The 18,116-nt window shown below is 37.9% G+C and overlaps 3 protein-coding genes across 5 annotated transcripts in view; all 3 read left to right on the forward strand.

Moving 5' to 3' along the window:
• Positions 1–4,436, forward strand: part of ano6 (anoctamin 6) — a 19,940-nt gene extending 15,504 nt beyond the window's left edge. For 2 of the 3 annotated variants that reach the window (XM_032505020.1, XM_032505019.1), the window contains exons 16-20: positions 181–311; positions 1,206–1,411; positions 1,534–1,730; positions 2,247–2,352; positions 2,437–4,436. In XM_032505020.1, coding sequence (XP_032360911.1) covers positions 181–311; positions 1,206–1,411; positions 1,534–1,730; positions 2,247–2,352; positions 2,437–2,655 — 859 coding nt within the window. In that variant the 3' untranslated portion in view covers positions 2,656–4,436. The remainder of the gene's footprint in view (positions 1–180; positions 312–1,205; positions 1,412–1,533; positions 1,731–2,246; positions 2,353–2,436) is intronic. The other variant, XR_004327700.1, reaches the window with a different exon arrangement.
• Positions 4,437–5,336: 900 nt separating this feature from the next.
• Positions 5,337–13,955, forward strand: pwp1 (PWP1 homolog, endonuclein). Its single transcript, XM_032505039.1, has 15 exons — positions 5,337–5,585; positions 7,331–7,389; positions 7,534–7,709; positions 7,859–7,944; positions 8,184–8,280; positions 8,481–8,591; positions 9,383–9,513; positions 10,258–10,328; positions 10,564–10,660; positions 11,746–11,807; positions 11,882–11,993; positions 12,207–12,297; positions 12,769–12,890; positions 13,027–13,132; positions 13,291–13,955. Exons 1-15 carry the CDS (start codon positions 5,520–5,522, stop codon positions 13,383–13,385), a joined length of 1,482 nt encoding a protein of 493 aa, XP_032360930.1. The 5' UTR covers positions 5,337–5,519; the 3' UTR covers positions 13,386–13,955.
• Positions 13,956–14,588: 633 nt separating this feature from the next.
• Positions 14,589–17,544, forward strand: mrpl42 (mitochondrial ribosomal protein L42). Its single transcript, XM_032505047.1, has 5 exons — positions 14,589–14,730; positions 15,117–15,180; positions 16,684–16,768; positions 17,105–17,268; positions 17,420–17,544. Exons 1-5 carry the CDS (start codon positions 14,652–14,654, stop codon positions 17,463–17,465), a joined length of 438 nt encoding a protein of 145 aa, XP_032360938.1. The 5' UTR covers positions 14,589–14,651; the 3' UTR covers positions 17,466–17,544.
• The last annotated feature ends 572 nt before the right edge of the window (positions 17,545–18,116 follow it).

Raw genomic sequence — 18,116 nt, forward strand, 5'->3', positions numbered from 1 at the left:
TATATATATATATATATATATATATATACACACACATATATATACACATATATATATACACATGTATATATTATATTATATTGTTATTGTATATAGGGCCACTGTGCTAATATATAACCCTACACCAACTTGCATATTGAGTCACTCTTACTGTATATGAACTCTTCCACCCCTCCACAGGTGGGTGAAGAATTTGATTTTCCGCTACTGCACCAGTGTGGCCTCAGAGAAGGTTATTCCTCGCTGGGAGCAGGACTACCAGCTCCAGGCCTCTACAAAACTAGGACTGTTCTATGAATATCTGGAGATGGGTAAGAGGAGTTCAAACTTGTGTAATTCTAATGCAAGCATTTACTATGTGGAGAATGTTGTATCTTTAAATTACAAAACAGGTTGCACCACACAAACTAGTTCTTACATACAGCAGTGGCTAGTTGTTGCTAAATGTTTACACCAAACGGCCAGGGTAACTAGTTAAAAGAGCTAGTTTTCTTCTACTGTATGTTGACTGATGTTTATAAGTGGTAATACGGATAATGGTTCCGATATTTTACCTGATATTTGTCTGAAATGTTCAAAATACTGTCCCTCTAAAACTATTAATTTCAGATGTTACAACTTTTAATGCCGCAATGACTTCCTTTTCACATCGTTGACTGATTTTGATGCACTTGTTGACATGATTGTTGCGGTGTTTTATCCTGTGGAGTGATATGGTGTTTTACTAGAGTAACACAGTAGAAATAAGCCTTTGGGCTTTTATTGGGTTTGTATCCTCTGTGAAGTTTCACAGCTGCAGTGGTTAGAATGCAAAAAAGGCCCGATTTTAAATTGAGATTTGAGATTGAGCAATGCATGAAAAGAACAGCCAATAGGAACACTCTCTGTCTTATCTGTGATTGACCAAAGTCTTCCGTCACAATTGGATTATCTAAAGCCTGAAAACATAGCCAAAAGGAGATGCAGAATTCTAGTCTCCACTTAAATTACAATATGCTGAAAGATTTTTTTTTTTTGGCCAACAACACAAAAATAAATTGCCAACCTAATGGTGATTCAGTAAACTGGTTTGAAACTAGCTAGTAAGTAACAAAGCACATATGAGGAAATTTACACACAATTCATTATAGTTTTCAATATACAAATACTTGATGCAACTTTGGTAGTCTCTACAGTGCCTGATACATGTATTTTGTGTCTTGCAGTCATCCAGTTTGGCTTTGTGACCCTGTTTGTGGCCTCCTTCCCTTTGGCTCCGGTCCTGGCTCTGGCCAACAACGTGTTTGAGATTCGGGTTGATGCTTGGAAAATCACCACTCAGTTTCGCCGCGTTGTGCCAGAGAAGGCCCAGGATATAGGAGCCTGGCAGCCCATTCTTCAAGGCATCGCCATATTGGCTGTTGCAACAAATGTACACTACTGTTTACACTGAGTTATTAGTTCATTAAGTACACTGGCAACACTTGTGGAAACAGCATAGATGATCAATTGTATGCTTTCACTACATGTTTTGCTCTCCTGGTGTCTCAACAGGCCATGATCATTGCTTTTACATCCGACATGATTCCACGGTTGGTCTACTACTGGTCTTTCTCTGTGTACCCATATGGAGATAACGTTAATCACACCATGCAGGGCTACATCAACAGCTCACTGTCTATATTCAACATCGCGGACTTCTCCAACAATAGCAGGCCGATTCTGACACCTGACAACATCACCACCTGCAGGTACAAAGATTGGCCCATCAGTGTGTGCTGTACAGTATCCAGTTTCCCCTTGTTGGATTGTAAAGAGAAGACTTTTCACTTTAACTATCATCCATGTGATTTCTTTTTTTCCTTTTTCCAAAACTTTTGCTTTCACAATTAAATCAAATGTAACTTTTTTGAATTTTGGTTATAAAAGTGTTTTCTAGACAAAATAATAGCTATTTTATACATACCAATTCCATTTCATTTTAAAGATATTATTGATGTTTTTACTGTGATTATTAATTCCTTAGAGATAGGTTTCTAACATGTTCAAAGAGAAAAAATCTTGAATTACACAATAATAAGCCACATGGTAGCTTTTATTCATGTAAGTTGAGAAAATGACCAGAGATAATGGTGTGATGACAACGTCTGAGTAAAATTCCACTTCACTTGAAAAGAAATTAAATAAGATGCCACGTTTAATAGATGACTGGTGTCAGGAAGAGTTGTGTGGCAAGGCATGTTATTGTTTGAACTTGTCTTCTTTAGGTATCGAGATTTTCGGAATCCTCCTGGACACCCCTGGCAGTATCAGTACAACATGTACTACTGGCATGTGATCGCTGCCAAAATGGCTTTTATCATTGTTGTAGAGGTGGGTATAAACATAACACGAAATCATTGTCACTTTAAAAATATGAATGATTTAAACATTAATAGAGGTGTCTTCTCTTCACAGCACATTGTTTACTTCACAAAATTCATCCTGTCCTACGTGATCCCAGACGTCCCATACTCTGTCAAAGAACAGATCAAACGAGAGAAATACTTGACCCAGGTCATCCTCCATGAGACCAACCTCCATCTGGTGACCAAACGTTCGAAACCCCTCGACGACGGGACACTCACGCGTATGGAGATGAACATGACACAAGAGGAGATGGATCTCGATTTCTGAAAGTAGAATGCACGAAAGAAGAAATCAGACCATACTGTATATACATGACTACCAGGTTTTTTTGCAGCATCTACCCACGTTATTTATAAATTCTGACCAAAACTTTGGGAACCAGCGATAGGATTAAGATCTGCAACCAGGTATGAACGTTTTATATGGAAAATGTGTAGCAATGAGAAACTAAGAAGACATCTGAAGTTTCTTTAAGGGGCTGTTGGACAAAGAAAGGAGAAACCACTGTTGTATAGTCTTCACCTCTGTCTACTGTCCTCACACTCCATACTATCATCAGGATAAAGTGTGTGAAAGGAAAAAGAACAGTGCATCATCCTCTATCATCTCTTAGAGTATCTTTTTTCACTTTCTTCTTATAATGACCAATATAACAGGGACAGGATGGTTTGGGGCTGAAAGTGCACAAACTAGGTGTGGGACCAAATATGACATGGGATTCTTTTGCACCACCTCATAAACTTATTGGTACTAAGTGTCCCTGTTTTGGGTTAGGTTGGAGTTCAATGCAGAATCTGAATCCAGTATTGAATTTTTATCTATTTATATTTAGGTTTTAACCAATTAAAACAACAAAAGTTGCTTATTAAGCTAAATGACTTGTTGGATGTTTTAATGTTTGAATAGCATTTCACTAAACTAAGACTAGGACTCTATGTTGGCCTAAAATGTGACATACAGTATGGAAAGCTTCAGAAAACGTTAGTGTGTTGAGTTAAGATTTTCTTTTGTCAAAAAATATTTTTTAGGGGGGATTTTTATGCATTTTTTTTTATAGGACAGCTGAAGACAGAGAGAGGGGGAATGACAAACAGCAAAGGGTCGCAGGTCAGAGTCAAACTTCCAGCCGCTGCATTGAGGAGTAAACCTCTATATATGGGTGCACGCTCTACCAACTGACAACCCAGGCGCCCTTGAAAGATTTTCATGGATATTTTTACTCCGAGTATCTTCCAGGGTTATGACTGCATTACATTTACCTTGGCTATTTCACTGTGATGGTTCACTCTTTCATTTAACTTCATGCTGGGGGATCCAAGCTTTCACACACATGTCACCAACAAGTTCCCCACCTGGGTTGAATGCTGTCATGAAATGTCAGTCAGTATTGTTACATACAAAATGTGCACCACTTTTTAATGTAATGTTGATGATTGATAGAGAGGTTTTTTTGCACTTCCATTTTTGTTACTAGAACTAAAGAGCTGAGGGGATCTGTTGAAAAAAAACAAAAGTGGTGAGATACCAGGAGTTAGAGTAGACATAAACTAACTTTAGCCACATATATTCACTAAATATGCCTCAAATACCTTTACCTCTGTAAACCTTGTAAACATGTAAACGTTTCTAATTATTATGTTGTTTGGATGGGATTCAATTACAGTACAGACAATTCGGAAAGTGAATTTATTTGACAATTCAAAAGTGATGCCTTGTAAAGGTTTGATGTATTCAAGTTTACAGACCACAAGAAACTAAATGCATTCTCATCCTTACACCAAATATAGTTCAGTTACGCCTTTAGTTTTTAATTAAATCAATCAATCAATTGCAGCTCTGTGAAGTGGTTAAGTTGACAATGTGAGTATAGAGAGTATAAAGAATAGAGTCTTTCTCTATTCATGTATTCTCATCTACTGTACAGTTTTGCACTTTTAACTTAGAGTTCCAGGCCTGTATCTGGCTATGACCACTGCACTGCACATCATCAACATTTTAACTGCAAGGTATATCCTGTGATATTATAGAAAATACAGTCATTTAATCTTCTTCTTTGTCATTGCTGAAATCATAATACATTATGATTTGAACAATGGTACATTAACCACCCTTTATGCAAACAGTATATACCAGCAATGTCTAAAAATGTCTTTAAAAACTCCTCATACAAAGTTTTGCTTGTGTATCGTGTATGTATCATGTATATAGTCTTTGTTTAAAGACTCAAATATTAAAAATGTTTTCACTGTTGTATGTTTGATTGAATTTTTTCCTACATTCTCACCTCTATTTGTATGTATTTAGAAGTGTGCTAAGTGTGACTTGTAATAAAACCCAACAGTGATGTCACTGGAACGAGGATGCACACAATATCCCACTGCAGGAAGATGAGAATTTAAACCACTGGAGGTCAGCAAAAACAAGTCACAGACACAATCTCTCTCTTATTATGACCATGTGTTTGGATCTACACTTCTGACAGTGGCAAAAAAACATTCAAAGTTTTACAAGGATAGCATAAATTGCAGGGCTGTTGTTTTGGATTGTATTAGAGTTTAGGCCTACATGTGAACCTAATAAACCAGAGATTTGCTACTGACTCTCCTGCATGAAACCGTATGATGTAACGCTTTTACAATCTCCATTGCTTGCCAGGTGCATTGTACAAGTATTCATAATTTGCCTCCAGGGTTAGTGCAGAGCCGCATGCCAGAAACTATAAAAACAAAGCACACAATGAAAAAAAAAAAAAAAATATATATATATATATACACATACATAATTTTTTTACACTCACAATTTTTAAATAAAAGCTGCCAAAGTGTCCTTTATCAAGGCACAGCTACGGTGCTCTACTTGGTGCTGTACTTTTACAGGTATCCTCTACTGAAATTAAAACATTATGCAACCTTCAAAAAAATATCGAGACCAGTGGCTTTACGTTACAACTACATTTTTGATCAGGCGGATTTTTCAACGCTCTGTGAACGCCATCTAGATGCGACGAAGGACCCATTTTATCCATCTCGCCTGTACGCCAACTGTACGCGTGCCTGAAGCGGAGCAGTTTGGACGCTACACGTTTTTAGATTTTATTGTATTTGATCGATAAACCACACGGTTTCTACAAAATGAGTTCCCAGATTACTTGTGTCGGATGGGTGGCGAAAGGCATTGCCAAGGAAACCCCAGACAAAGTAGGTTACATGTGGAGCTCGCGAACGTTAGCCGACAGGCGGCTAATTTGTCAACATGGCAAGTCATTTAAATGACAAACCTCTAAGCCTTTATTATACATTTCTTTTTGTCTATACAGATCATGTGTCACCTTAGACTGTCTAAACAAAAACTATCGTGTAATGTAATGCAACGCATTTTGTGTAGTAACCGTAGTACATCTATTACATTTTAATACACAAATAGGAAATAGGCACTAGAAGAATTACTAACTTGTAGTGCCGCCTATTTGTACTGTATGTAAAATTAACACTGAGGTCACTAGTTTTTTAAATTATCTACAGCATTATATTTCAGTTAATGTAACTTCAATTCAGAGGGGCTTTATTGGCAAGAAAGTTTCAATTACAATGTTGCCAAAGCATCACTGTCACTACAAACACATCTAGTTCATAATACGTCAAATATATCAGTATTGCAATACATTCAGCAGTGGTCAGCTATCAGCGATAGTGACTTAACAGACTTATTTAAATAAAGTCTTCGAAATTACATCTTTACTATTTCCATTTTTTTAAAGTGGATGGAGAAAGTTTAACAGAGTAATTTGAGAAATTAAACCATATAATTAAAAGTAATTAGTGCTTGCTGTGAGTCTTTCCTTTCGGCTTTTCTGATAGACAATGACCATATTATAGTCTTCTTATTATACAGTTTTTGTTTACAGCTTGAGCCTTATATTATCATTTGTTGTGAGCTGACATTTCCTATGGTGACTACCTAGTGTACAACAGTTTCACTAAAGACTTAGGCCAACTTGCTGTTTTTAAGGTACTAACTAGTTAAATAGGAAGATTTGATAGCATACCGGAAATCTGAATTGGTGCTTCATTAAAATGAGGATGCACAATATAACAAAACATTCAAGAATTAAATCATTACATTTTTTTTTATACTATCATAACTCCTTTTGATTCTGAGTGTATGTATGGGACTCTACACACATTAATGTACCACAACAATGCTGTCAGTTTTTTTTCGATTGATTGACATTCATATAAAAATAAAAACTTGAATCACAAAAAATATAATCCTCCTTTCAATACCATGGATGTAGTGCCACTCGGCCAGCCATGCCGAAACTCTACTGCACTTCAATCAACAATTGAAATAACCAAAATTAAACAACAGTCAACACAGCGCTTTGAAGCCAGAGAGCAAAGTCTTCATCCAACCATGATCTTTTTCTTAAATGGAACTAGTCGTTTTGGTGCATAAGCTTAACTGTTATAAGGCTTACTTTTTCTGACTAAACTCCACTACCACAGCCCCTGAAGTGACCGTCATCTAGCATTGCCTGTAGCCAGTTCACAGTTACATATTGTCGGCTAAAGAGGTGCCGCAGGTAGCCCGTGTCCCGGAGCTCTGTAGCTGCCAAATACAACCAGCAACTGCCGCTTGGATTTTAATGTATATAAATAATATATGATCTAGGCTACTGATGAAGTAGATGATCACTTTTAGTGGGGAATACATTTTGTCCCCCCCGGGGATAAAAAATAACTCCGCAGAGACGGGGATATAAAGACCAGAAAGGGAAAATCCCACGCATCCCTCCCAGCAAATAGCACCCTGTCTATTTATAATACACCATCTCTCTCTCTCTCTCTCTCTCTCTCTCTCTCTCTTTTTCTTGCATCTGATCAGAAGTTAAGACACATGAGTTTCACAACTTGTTTAAGCAGAGTTTGTTATTCCATTTCAGGTTGAGTTGAGCCAAGAGGAGCTACAGCGCATTATTACTGAAGCAAAACAGGAGCTGGGGTATGTTGAAATAAAATACACATTACTGCAAAAATGGGTTTCCTGTCATTGAGTGCTGAAGGGAAATAAAATATTACAGCTCTTCCCCGAAAAGCAGAAGCTGGTGTCACGTTTCATGTTTTTAAATCTACTCTGCTAAATCAGGGAACTAGCAGCCGAGGATGACGATGAGGTTGACGAAGGTATTGCATGTGAGGAGAATCCTGATAGTAACACAGCGGACGTTGCTGGAGGTTCAAAGGATGAGACTGAAAATGGAAAGGAGGAAGATGATGAGCTAGCAGAGTATGGCCTGGACAGATATGATGAAGAGGATGCAGGTGAGGGTAATAGGTGTTTATGTCCAGTATGTGTATACGGTATAATACATTTCTACTAATTTTGTCTTACCTTTTGTGTATATTCAAATGGAGCTGAGGGTCTTAATCTAAATGATCCTGTATCTGCTGTTTGTCTGTCTTCAATTTAGCAACCGCTAGTCTGGGTGACAGTCTGGCTGGGCTTACGGTGTTCAGCTCTAATGAGGAGGATCCTTACATCACCATCAAAGACACAGTAGGTGCCCTCAGTGATCACATTCATTCAGTGTTGCCTGATATCAATCCCAAACATATACAGTAGCTGTGGAAATCCAGATAAATTGAAAAACAATTTTGGATTCTGGTGTAGGAATGTCATTTTACAAAAACGAGTTAAATCTACTTTTTGCTGTGAATCTTAAGGGGTGACAATTTCGATACTTATTGTATCTTGTCAAAGCAAAATTGCTTAGCTGCCTCTGTTCTTCCCCTAAGGACCAATATGAGCGAGAAGACTTCCAAATCAAGCCCACTGACAATCTCATCCTAACCGGCAGGGCAGAGAAGGACTGCTGCAATTTGGAGATCCATGGTAATTATCCTCAAATGTGATGTCACGAGATCACAGCGAGTTTCCTGAAGACACAGGAAAATATCTTCTTTTGTTTGGATATTGTTTCAGTTTGGATTATTAGCTAAATGAATATAATATGTTAATGTAAACAAATGTATTGTCAAGCTTTTATATCAGAGAATTCTCACATATGAAACACTTCATCACTTGTTTTACAGTTTATAACTCCGAGGAGGACTCTCTGTATGTCCATCATGATATTCTGCTGCCAGCTTACCCACTGTGTGTGGAGTGGCTAAACTTTGACCCCAGCCCTGGAGAAGGACCTGGTAAGAAAATTCAGTTTTGCTCAGACAAACCTGTTCCTCTCCAGACCTGGCCTCGAGTAAATCATTTCTAACTAAATATTTCTCACCATTATAGTTTATCTGAAAGTGCTCATATTTTGCCTTGCCAAGCTACTGTGCATGTGCGACTCCCAACAAGGATGAAATAGAAGCGTGATGCCTCACTCTGTAGCTAAAACAGAAAGCTCAACACACAGAGTGAGAAGAGGAGCTGCAGCAATGTGCTGTACAACAAAAATATGGTGTTTTTTGAAAATGTAACCGTGTAAGCCTATTCTTGTACAACCTCTAAATACAATTATGAACCTAAAAATGAGCATAATATGAGCAATTTAAAGTTATAGTGCGTAGTTTCTGTCTCCCCCATGAGGAATTGTAAGTACTGTAATGACAACAATTTTGTATGTGTCGGTGCATCCACATGACACAAGCCTTCTGTGAATGCTTTACACCTACACATACCTCTCCTCCACACAGTTGCTAGTAGCCAAGGAGGACACAGGATTAAAAAAACATGATGGACTCTTCAGAAGCGGTCATTGTCTTTTTTGTGGAGCTAAGTCTTAATTAGCTTTGTAGCAACTCATTTGGCAACGGCTTAAATGTAATGGACATTCATGATTATGAAAACGTTACACACTAAAAGTTTAAGATAACTAAGAACTAAACTAAACTAACTTAACTAAAACTAAGAAGTATCTAATCAGATATTTGTAATGTGCACACGCCACTGTGCTTACCTGACCATGTTCTGCTCTGTATGCTTACTCCAGGTAACTACGCTGCTGTGGGCAACATGACTCCTCAGATTGATGTGTGGGACCTGGATGTGGTTGACTGCTTAGAGCCAGCCTTCTCCCTGGGGAGCAAAAAAGCCTCCAAGAAGAAAAAGAAGGGGAAGAAGGTACAAGCCTGTTCTTACACTGTCTTATACAAGCATCTGCATGCTGAGAGTGAGATCTGATAAAGTAAATTTAAAGGAGACACATCATGCTAATTTTCATTCTTTTTGTTGCATCTTTGTTTACATGCTTTAATGAGCAAAAACACATTTTTCTCATACTGTGTGTCTGAATATACCTGTATTTACCCTCCATCTGAAACGCACCGTGTTAGTGCCTGTCCCTTAAAGCTTTGCTATAGAAAAGCCCAGGCTGCTCTTTTTGGCTTGTGAGTTAAATATGGCGGACTTTTGCAAAGCTAGTTCTCAAGCCGTGAGTGGAGATACTCAGGTGGAGGGCGGTAGGCTATATTCTAATGGGAAGGGAAGCCATATCTGAATGGCCTGTTAAATCACATCTTTTCTCATTGATCAAGGCAGCTCACAAAAAATCTGACTGTGTTGTCTTATTTCACAGTTAGTGGGTTGGTAGGCACTCCACATACCCAAATGTATAAAAAAGCACTGAAAAGGTGAATTTTACATGATATGTCCCCTTTAAGGTGAAACTGTAAGTCTGTGACAAACAATATTATATTTTTGTGACTCAAGTCTTGACTGTTTTTAGGATGTGTAAAAAATGTTTTTGACACCATTGATAGAAGACATGTTTGTCCTGTTCCCCTGCATTATTGGTTATTGGAAATCATCTATTATTACTGCTTTGTGAGATATTAACACATTGCTCTCTGTTCTGGTTGATGCTAGGGGGCGGCGGCAGAGCCTGTCGAGGGGCACACAGATGCAGTGCTGGATTTATCCTGGAACAAACTAGTCAGGTTAGCATTCTGAGGCTGAAACATTAAGAAATGGTACTGGAAAAAGGTTATCAAAAAATGCCCCTAATGCTAGTCAGACATGCACGTAGTTGTATAGACGTTTTAATTTGACCCTTTATTTGTTCTGCTAAATTTTTTACATATAATTTTGATGCATCATGACTGTGTATGTGTGCACTTATGCAACTAAAATTCATTATTTTACAGTAAAACAAATCCACCTTTTCTTACTTAGAAATGTGTTGGCCAGTGGATCAGCAGATGACACAGTTATCTTATGGGATCTTACTCAAGGAAAACCAGCCACAACTCTGCGCAAGCACACTGATAAGGTATTTAAAAGGGAACTTCCGTATTTTTACAACCTGCACTCTATTTTCCCATGTTTTTGTGCTAAACTGACTAACAGGGAAACATTTTTTTATATTGGTCTAATATTGATCAAGAGCCCTGCTGCCAGGCAACTACAAAACAATTGTGAAATGTACGTCCACCAAAAGCTTCTTTTTTTTGCCACTGGCAGGCTCAGATTGTCATTATACTTTACGTATCTGACTATCCCAGTGTCCTTTGCACTATGCTCCACATTTAAATAATTTTTATTGAACTCTTCATTGCACTCCTGCTTCTATATTGTTTCTGTTTAGAGTATGTATATATTGTGTATATATTAGTGTGTATATTTTTGTTTTGGTTGTTTTTGTATGTGTAAGCACATTGCGAGTAACGATGCTCCAAAGAAAAATTCCTTGTATGTGTCCTCATACCTGGCAAATAAAGCTGATTCTGATTCTGATATTATGGAAGGACCCTACAGAGAATTGTCTAAGTATTCAGCCATGACATTGAGAATCATTTAGATGACACTAACCTACGCTTTCTGTACTGTACATCCAACACAACAAACTTTTCCTGGCACTCCTCTCTTCAACTCAATCCGCTGTCTTCCAGCAAAAAGTCGCCTCTCACAAGATTTCAGAATGAGACTTCTCCTTTAGCGAGATTTGTTTAGAACCGATAACAAACCCAGGGGATCAAGCAAAAGGTTAAGAAAAACATCTAATTTTCTCTGTAGGGTCCTTTCCATAATGTATCAGACAATTATAATAACAATTTGAGCTTTACAGTGGCAAAACAAGCTTTTAGTGGATGTACATTTACTGTTCGTAATTGCCCCGTCGGATTATTTTGCGGCCCGATTGGCAGCTGCTCTCGCTTAGTGCTGGACCAATTTCAAAATATTGCTGTCAACGTTAATCACTTCAGAAAATAGGGTCCAGGTTGCAAAATACCCAAATTCTCCTTTTAATGAGAAAAATATTTAAATAGTGGATGTAATTTAATGTATTGTTGGTATTCCATTCTCAGAATTTGCAGCCTTCAACTTCTGGAAAACATTTTTTGTTTAATCTTTCAGGTTCAGACGTTATCATTCCACCCGTTTGAGGCCCAGACTCTGTTATCAGGATCATATGACAAGTAAATGTAATCTAGTATTGTCATTAGTTTTTAGAATGATGTGAAAGGGAAAAAACTGAAGATTTTCTTTTCAGGACAGCAGTCCTGTTTGACTGCCGTAGTCCAGACAACAGCAATCGGACCTGGAGGTTTAGTGGTCAGGTGGAGCGTCTGACCTGGGACCACTTTTCACCATGCAACTTCCTGGTATGTAATCATATTCTTCTATTCCTATTTTAAAGGAAATAATCCATCCACATTCCTTTTTTTAATTTATAAGCTTTTGCAATTGTAAATAATGATTATATGGCTGGTGTATATGGTTTATGGTCATTGTGCACTAAACCATGTTTGTCCCTCTTGTGCTATTGCTCTCACGAGCTCAGCGGTTAACTTGAGTGTGTGTTGGTTGTGTTTCAGGCCAGCACAGAAGATGGATTTGTCTACTGTCTGGATGCACGCTCAGATAAACCTGTTTTCACCCTGAAGGCTCATGATGCAGAAGTGTCAGGTGTGTGTTTGTGTTTGTGTGTGTGTGTGTGTGTGTTTGTGTGTGTGTGCGCCCAGTATATTCATTATTTAAACAGCACAAATGATTTGGCACTTGTTGTTCTGCACTGTGTGTTGAGTCACTTAGGGAGAATGAAATGATGGGTTTACATTGTTGGTGCATACCAGAGAACGTGGGACAATTTGTGGCTTCTTTATTTTTAGTGAATGCTTGAAAACATTTTGGTGAGCACAGTAAGTAAAACCCAATGGAGCCAGTAAGGCCCGTCCTCTTACATGATTTCCACCGTGTAATTTGCAATTAGGTGAATTGTGAGTTTGGTGGAACTGTCTGTGAAATCTTGAATACACCTGCTCCTTTGAATCGTTGGACAACAAAGCGCCCTGCTTTGGTTATAAGTTTCCTTCATGGTGGAATGAAAGGCACATTGACTGTACAATAAAAGAAAATCGCATCTAAAAATGTCTGCAGGTTTGGACCTCAGTAGCCAAATTAAAGGATGCCTGGTCACCTCATCAGCTGACAAACACGTAAAGATTTGGGACATTCTGGGCAACAAGCCCAACCTGGTGCACTCGCGGGATATGAAAATGGTAAGAACTTGCATGAGCGTGTTGATCTCAGATCCTTTCACTCCAATGCCTTCTTTTATTATTTTGCCACGTCAAAGTCAGGAACTTTGTGGTTGTTGAAAGAGTCAAAACAACTTCCTTTCCCACGTGTGAACAGGGTGTGCTGTTCTGTGCTTCATGTTGCCCGGACCTGCCCTTCATCTATGCCTTCGGGGGACAAAGGGATGGCTTGCGGGTTTGGGATATAAGTGATGTTGCAGCAGGTATGGTTTCTTTCTTTCCTTCCAGACGATTTGTGCAGTTCACTGAAATCATATTAAAAGTTAAATAATTGTCTCTACACAGTTCACCACTGACCTTCTATTTATAAATTCAGTTCAATTAATGACGCTCACATGCTATTATGATTGTTTGTTTGTAGTGGCTGGGGTGTTTGGCAGTCGAGAGCGCTTGGTGGCAAACACAGGATCACAGGCATCCAGCACTGCAGCCACAACACAGATGGAAGTCTCCTAGTCACACTCTGGATGCATCAACAGCCTGATAACATGAATAAACTGAGCAACAGATCAAGCTGCTACGCTTGTTGCAGTGTTCCTCATAGTGCAGTAGTTCAAGGGGTAAGGTGAATAAATTAAGCTGCATCGCTGAAGGATTTGAATGGTTGGCCAGAATCTAAACTGAACCTAAAACACCTGAAAACGTGTTCAGCTTGTCTCTCTGCAAAGATAACAACAGTAGCTTTGCAAACTCAAAAATGTGTTAAGGCAAAAGAGGTTGTTGTTTTTTCATATTCGTATTAATGAATATTTCCAAGAATTTGTTTTGATTTTCAGGTGAAAGTAGTTATTTGAATTACCCTGAATTGTTTATATTACTATATCTTTTCAGTTTGCCTTTCTTTGTACATATACAAATGTAACATGCTACTAAAACTATTTTCACATGAATTATTGCACACCTGGGTTTCCTGTTAATGAATGTTAAAATTAAATATCAAAATAAGCCTGTGTACTCACATCTGGCCAAAATGTCAAAAGATAATGGACTCATTAAAATGCTGCATATTCAATAAATAAATAAAGTCTATAAAATGTGTAAAACGTATTGTTGTTATTTGGGAAATTTGCAACCCTCAGGTCAGTGGTGGACTCAGACTGTCTGAAGGGAAGGGGTGAAAAAAGGCACCGGATGCATGCGGTGGGTACTTTATTAAGTTTTATCCATTTAAGGGCACCCTACAGGGCACTGCAACACGTTTTCTTGACTGGAAGGGCACCACAGAGAGCACTTCATGTTTTCATCTTCAGAATTGGTACCCCCTACAACTTTTGCTAGGAAAAAACTATTTACAAAGGTCATTTTATATATATAAATAAATACAAAAACATTCTTGATGGCAGACTGAAACTGTTGTCTGACAGAATTTGTATCCCACTATAACTTTAGCTTGGAAAGTAGTAACTTCTCCATATTCACCAAGGTTATGATCTGATGGCCTTGACGATCATAGTGAATTATGCTCGAGGTACATAAGAAATATGTTTGTACAAAACTCTTTAATGTGTTTTGTTTAAATACAGTTTTTAAATAATACAAAAGAAGTGAATATTTTATTCAAGCATATAGTGTATTAATCAGTTGTACAAAAATAGTGTTTTTTAAGGAAAAGGTTGGATTATTTCTGTATGACTGCTGGTCGCTTGTAAAGTGGAACAACTATGAGGTCTAAATGCTAGTACGGAACTATTAGAGTGGCGCACAGCCGAAAAATAATTCAGCATGGCGTCAAGTCATTTGTGCAAGCTTCACAGTCTCTTAACGCGACTTTCTAACGGTATCACACTACTACATGTACAACGTAAGTTATGCTTTTTGTCAGGTATTTACTGGAAGTCATAATTAGTTTACCATTTATAACCGTCAGCGCAACGGTGTTGGGAGTATTAGCTAACAGAGGCTAACCTTGACAGTAGGTTTAGTAGGTAAAATCTTTGACTTGGCTAGCAGTAACGTTGTTTCTACTGTACAAAACGTAATTTCTGTAAAAAAAAAAAAAATGCAAGCGGGCGCCATAACGCTAAATTATTAACGTTACATTAACATTACATTAACGGTGTTCTGCAGGGGTTTATGCTTTCAAATGCGATGTAGCTACAAGTTATCGCTAAGAGACGTTGGAATTTGTCCTGCTAACTATTTTAATTGCAAAAGTGTCTGTCTCACCTGTTTGGCTTTCTGTTGCAGCATGTGTGGTCCCAATGCGACAGAAGTCCAGTGTTACTGGTCCTTCACTTGATGGCCCGAACTGGTAGGCTATAATGTCAAGAGTTAACACGTTTGAATTAAAAATAAGTAAAGAGTGCACCAAGTCCCATTTAGTCTAGCTTCTCTATGGCACTAAGTCGCGTTTAATATTATACAGTCTATGGTATAAACCTATTATGACGATTTTCCTCAACAAATAGTACATTGTTAGCTAATCATTAACCCTATTACACAAAATGAGAGGTCAAGTTGCAGACTGTGCAAAAGTGTCACATTTCCCTTTTTTTATTGTCAATGCATAACAATAACAAAAGCAGTCGTTGTCATGGAAAATGTTGGGTCTCAGGATCCCTCCAACAATGCTAATTGAATTTGTATAAAAAAGATAATCACAAGTTAAAAAAAATACTAAATGAGAATCTAAAACGAATAAATGATAAATGTGGAAAAAAGGTCATACATTTGCAGTAGACAGTAATTGCAAATGTTAAGCTGAATGTAAACATGAAACATCCATACAGAGGTGTAAACAGTTGTAACACAGAATGTAAAAGTATACAAACTGATGGTTTTAGGTTAAAGTGACATGCTCAGAGCTCAAAAGTTTTAGTCATATGGTGATGGACAAGATGTTGGCCTTCTTCTTACATCGCTGGGTGTTGTAGTGGAATTTTGTCCAAAATGAGGCCCTAAGGCCGGTCAAATGTGACTATTATTAATTCATTCCTGCGCCTTCTTTTGTTGGACTTACATTTTCCATAGACAAGGATCAATCTGAGACAAAGAGCTCAGTTAAGCAATTGACTGAGTACATCATAAAAGGTAGAAACGCAGCTGTGGGTTCACAAATAGCATCTTAGTTTCCCTGGTAGCTGACATTTAAGTCAGAGTTGGTCCTCTAAGATCTCATCTGAGTTTTTCCTGTGACTTTATTCTCTCCTCACAGGGGGGTGTCTAGTTTCTAGACAGAAACTTATCTTCTCAAACACATAAACACAAGGTCGGGACCTGGTGGTGCAACTTAACTACTTTTCCTGTGCTCCTGCTTATCTGTCTCGTACACAACTCTTATGCCATAAAGGCTTAAACTATTGTTAAAGGCTCAAGCTTAACCTTTTATGCATCAGTGACATATCCTTGAACCACTTCCTCAATGACTGCACATAGCTTCTTTTGCAACGTGCACAAACATAACTTTAACTGCTAATATTCTACAATGTAGAGGTCCCCCATAGATGGCAGCTCCATCTTGGTGATGTGCTAAGAATGAAGTGGAGCAAAGTTGCTGCACCTTGGTTATCAGGAGGTTCTCACTATTTTGGAATTAACATTTGGTTGTGCTGTATAAATGTAAGTGTGGGGACATGCTGGTAGTTTTGTAAGTTATGCCAGCTGCGTACTTTGCCTGTCTGTAAATTATTGTAGTTATTGTGAACGAAATAAATGAAGAAGAAACATAATACATATTTTGGAGTATATATGTAAAAACAGAATACTTTTTATATATGTTCTATTCAGGACAATAACCTAATTTTCTTGAATTTAGCAATGTGGAAATCGGTGTGACCTCAGATGGGAAAACCATAGTGTGCTACCATCCTACTGTCGACGTTCCCTATGAGTTAACCCAGGTAAGAGAGTGCTCTCTAGACTTATGCTGTACATATCAACGTGTTAGTTGTCACATTATATAATAGAGTAACACTATGTCTACCAAAGAGAGAAAGCAGAGGCTCCAATTGTTGGATATTTTTTTCAAGATCTCTGTGCTTTAAAAAAAAAAGAAGACATTTTAAGGAATATTTTAACCCTTTTTAATTCCTAATTCACAGTTGTGCATCATGTGGACTAATAACAGTAATCAATACAAAAAGATAGATGGAAATTGTTTCAGGATTGCTGGGAATTGCCATATCATTTTCAAAAATGCAAGAGGGAACCTTGTTCATGACAGTAAATCTTTGCAGCCTATAGAACGGCCAGACCCCTTGAACGACCCGGTTGAGAGCCACGACCAGATTTTAAAGGCCCACCTCAGCAAGGAGGTGCTGAAGGACAAGAAGGGGCCCACTATAGAGGAGCTGAGCAAGATGTTTTTCACCACCAAACATCGGTGGTATCCAGTAGGACAGTGAGTACATAAATAACACAATATTTGTCATTTTATTCAGTTATCTGCCTATGTGTGGCTATAGTACTGGCCTATCAGGATTAGATTATTTTCTTGATGTTAGATAGATATTAGTCAAAATTAATTTCTGTGTCACTGTTCAACTTCACAGGTACCACATGAGACGCAGGAAGAGGGATCCCCCAAAGGACAGATAGTTGAAGGCCAAAGTTACAAAACTACAAATGTTTGTCTGTTTTATTGTCACAATAATGTATAATAAACTGTTAAATATTTCGGAGGTTGTCAGGAGTTTTTGAGTCAGTGCCACTACAATGCAACAATGATATGGCGTTTTGTTTAGTCCACTGCAATACTATACATTAACTGTCCTAGATTGTATGGCATTTTATAATTTATCCTGCAAATATGAATTTAATGGACTTGGTGCTCCAGTAAACCGTAATTCTAAATCCTGGGCAACAGATTGTAGCTGTGGAGAAAAAGTAAATAAATATTGTGTATGCAAAACAAAGTATATCATACACTTGAGTGTTTCTGTTAATGTTATATGCTTACCACTCCAGCACCAAATCTGTCTCAACACAACTCTTATAACTTACGGTGGTGAAGTAAAACAGAACTGCTGACAAGTTTTGCATAGGGTAGTTAAGGTCCTACACACTGCAGGACACAAAGGTTTACAAGTTAGGTCCCTACGACATTTAACTGAAAGAGGTTGACTGCCTCAAAGTGACTACTTTATGCATTTAGGTGGTCATTTCAAAGCTTTTTCTTTTTTTGTGGGTTGCACACTACTGTACCCATACTTACATCTGTTATTATAAAATGCACTACACACCACATTT

The sequence above is a fragment of the Etheostoma spectabile genome, chromosome 23, assembly GCF_008692095.1.
Source record: "Etheostoma spectabile isolate EspeVRDwgs_2016 chromosome 23, UIUC_Espe_1.0, whole genome shotgun sequence".
In the NCBI taxonomy this organism is placed as follows: Eukaryota; Metazoa; Chordata; class Actinopteri; order Perciformes; family Percidae; genus Etheostoma; species Etheostoma spectabile.

Bases quoted from the DNA above. Each gene is read 5' to 3' on its own strand.
- pwp1 (XM_032505039.1), top strand. From the start codon at position 5,520: ATGAGTTCCCAGATTACTTGTGTCGGATGGGTGGCGAAAGGCATTGCC. The intron at 5,586-7,330 runs GTAGGTTACATG...ATTCCATTTCAG, and splicing joins CCAAGGAAACCCCAGACAAA to GTTGAGTTGAGCCAAGAGGA. The intron at 12,298-12,768 runs GTGTGTGTTTGT...AAATGTCTGCAG, and splicing joins TCATGATGCAGAAGTGTCAG to GTTTGGACCTCAGTAGCCAA.
- mrpl42 (XM_032505047.1), top strand. From the start codon at position 14,652: ATGGCGTCAAGTCATTTGTGCAAGCTTCACAGTCTCTTAACGCGACTT. The intron at 14,731-15,116 runs GTAAGTTATGCT...TTTCTGTTGCAG, and splicing joins CACACTACTACATGTACAAC to CATGTGTGGTCCCAATGCGA. The intron at 15,181-16,683 runs GTAGGCTATAAT...TCTTGAATTTAG, and splicing joins TCACTTGATGGCCCGAACTG to CAATGTGGAAATCGGTGTGA.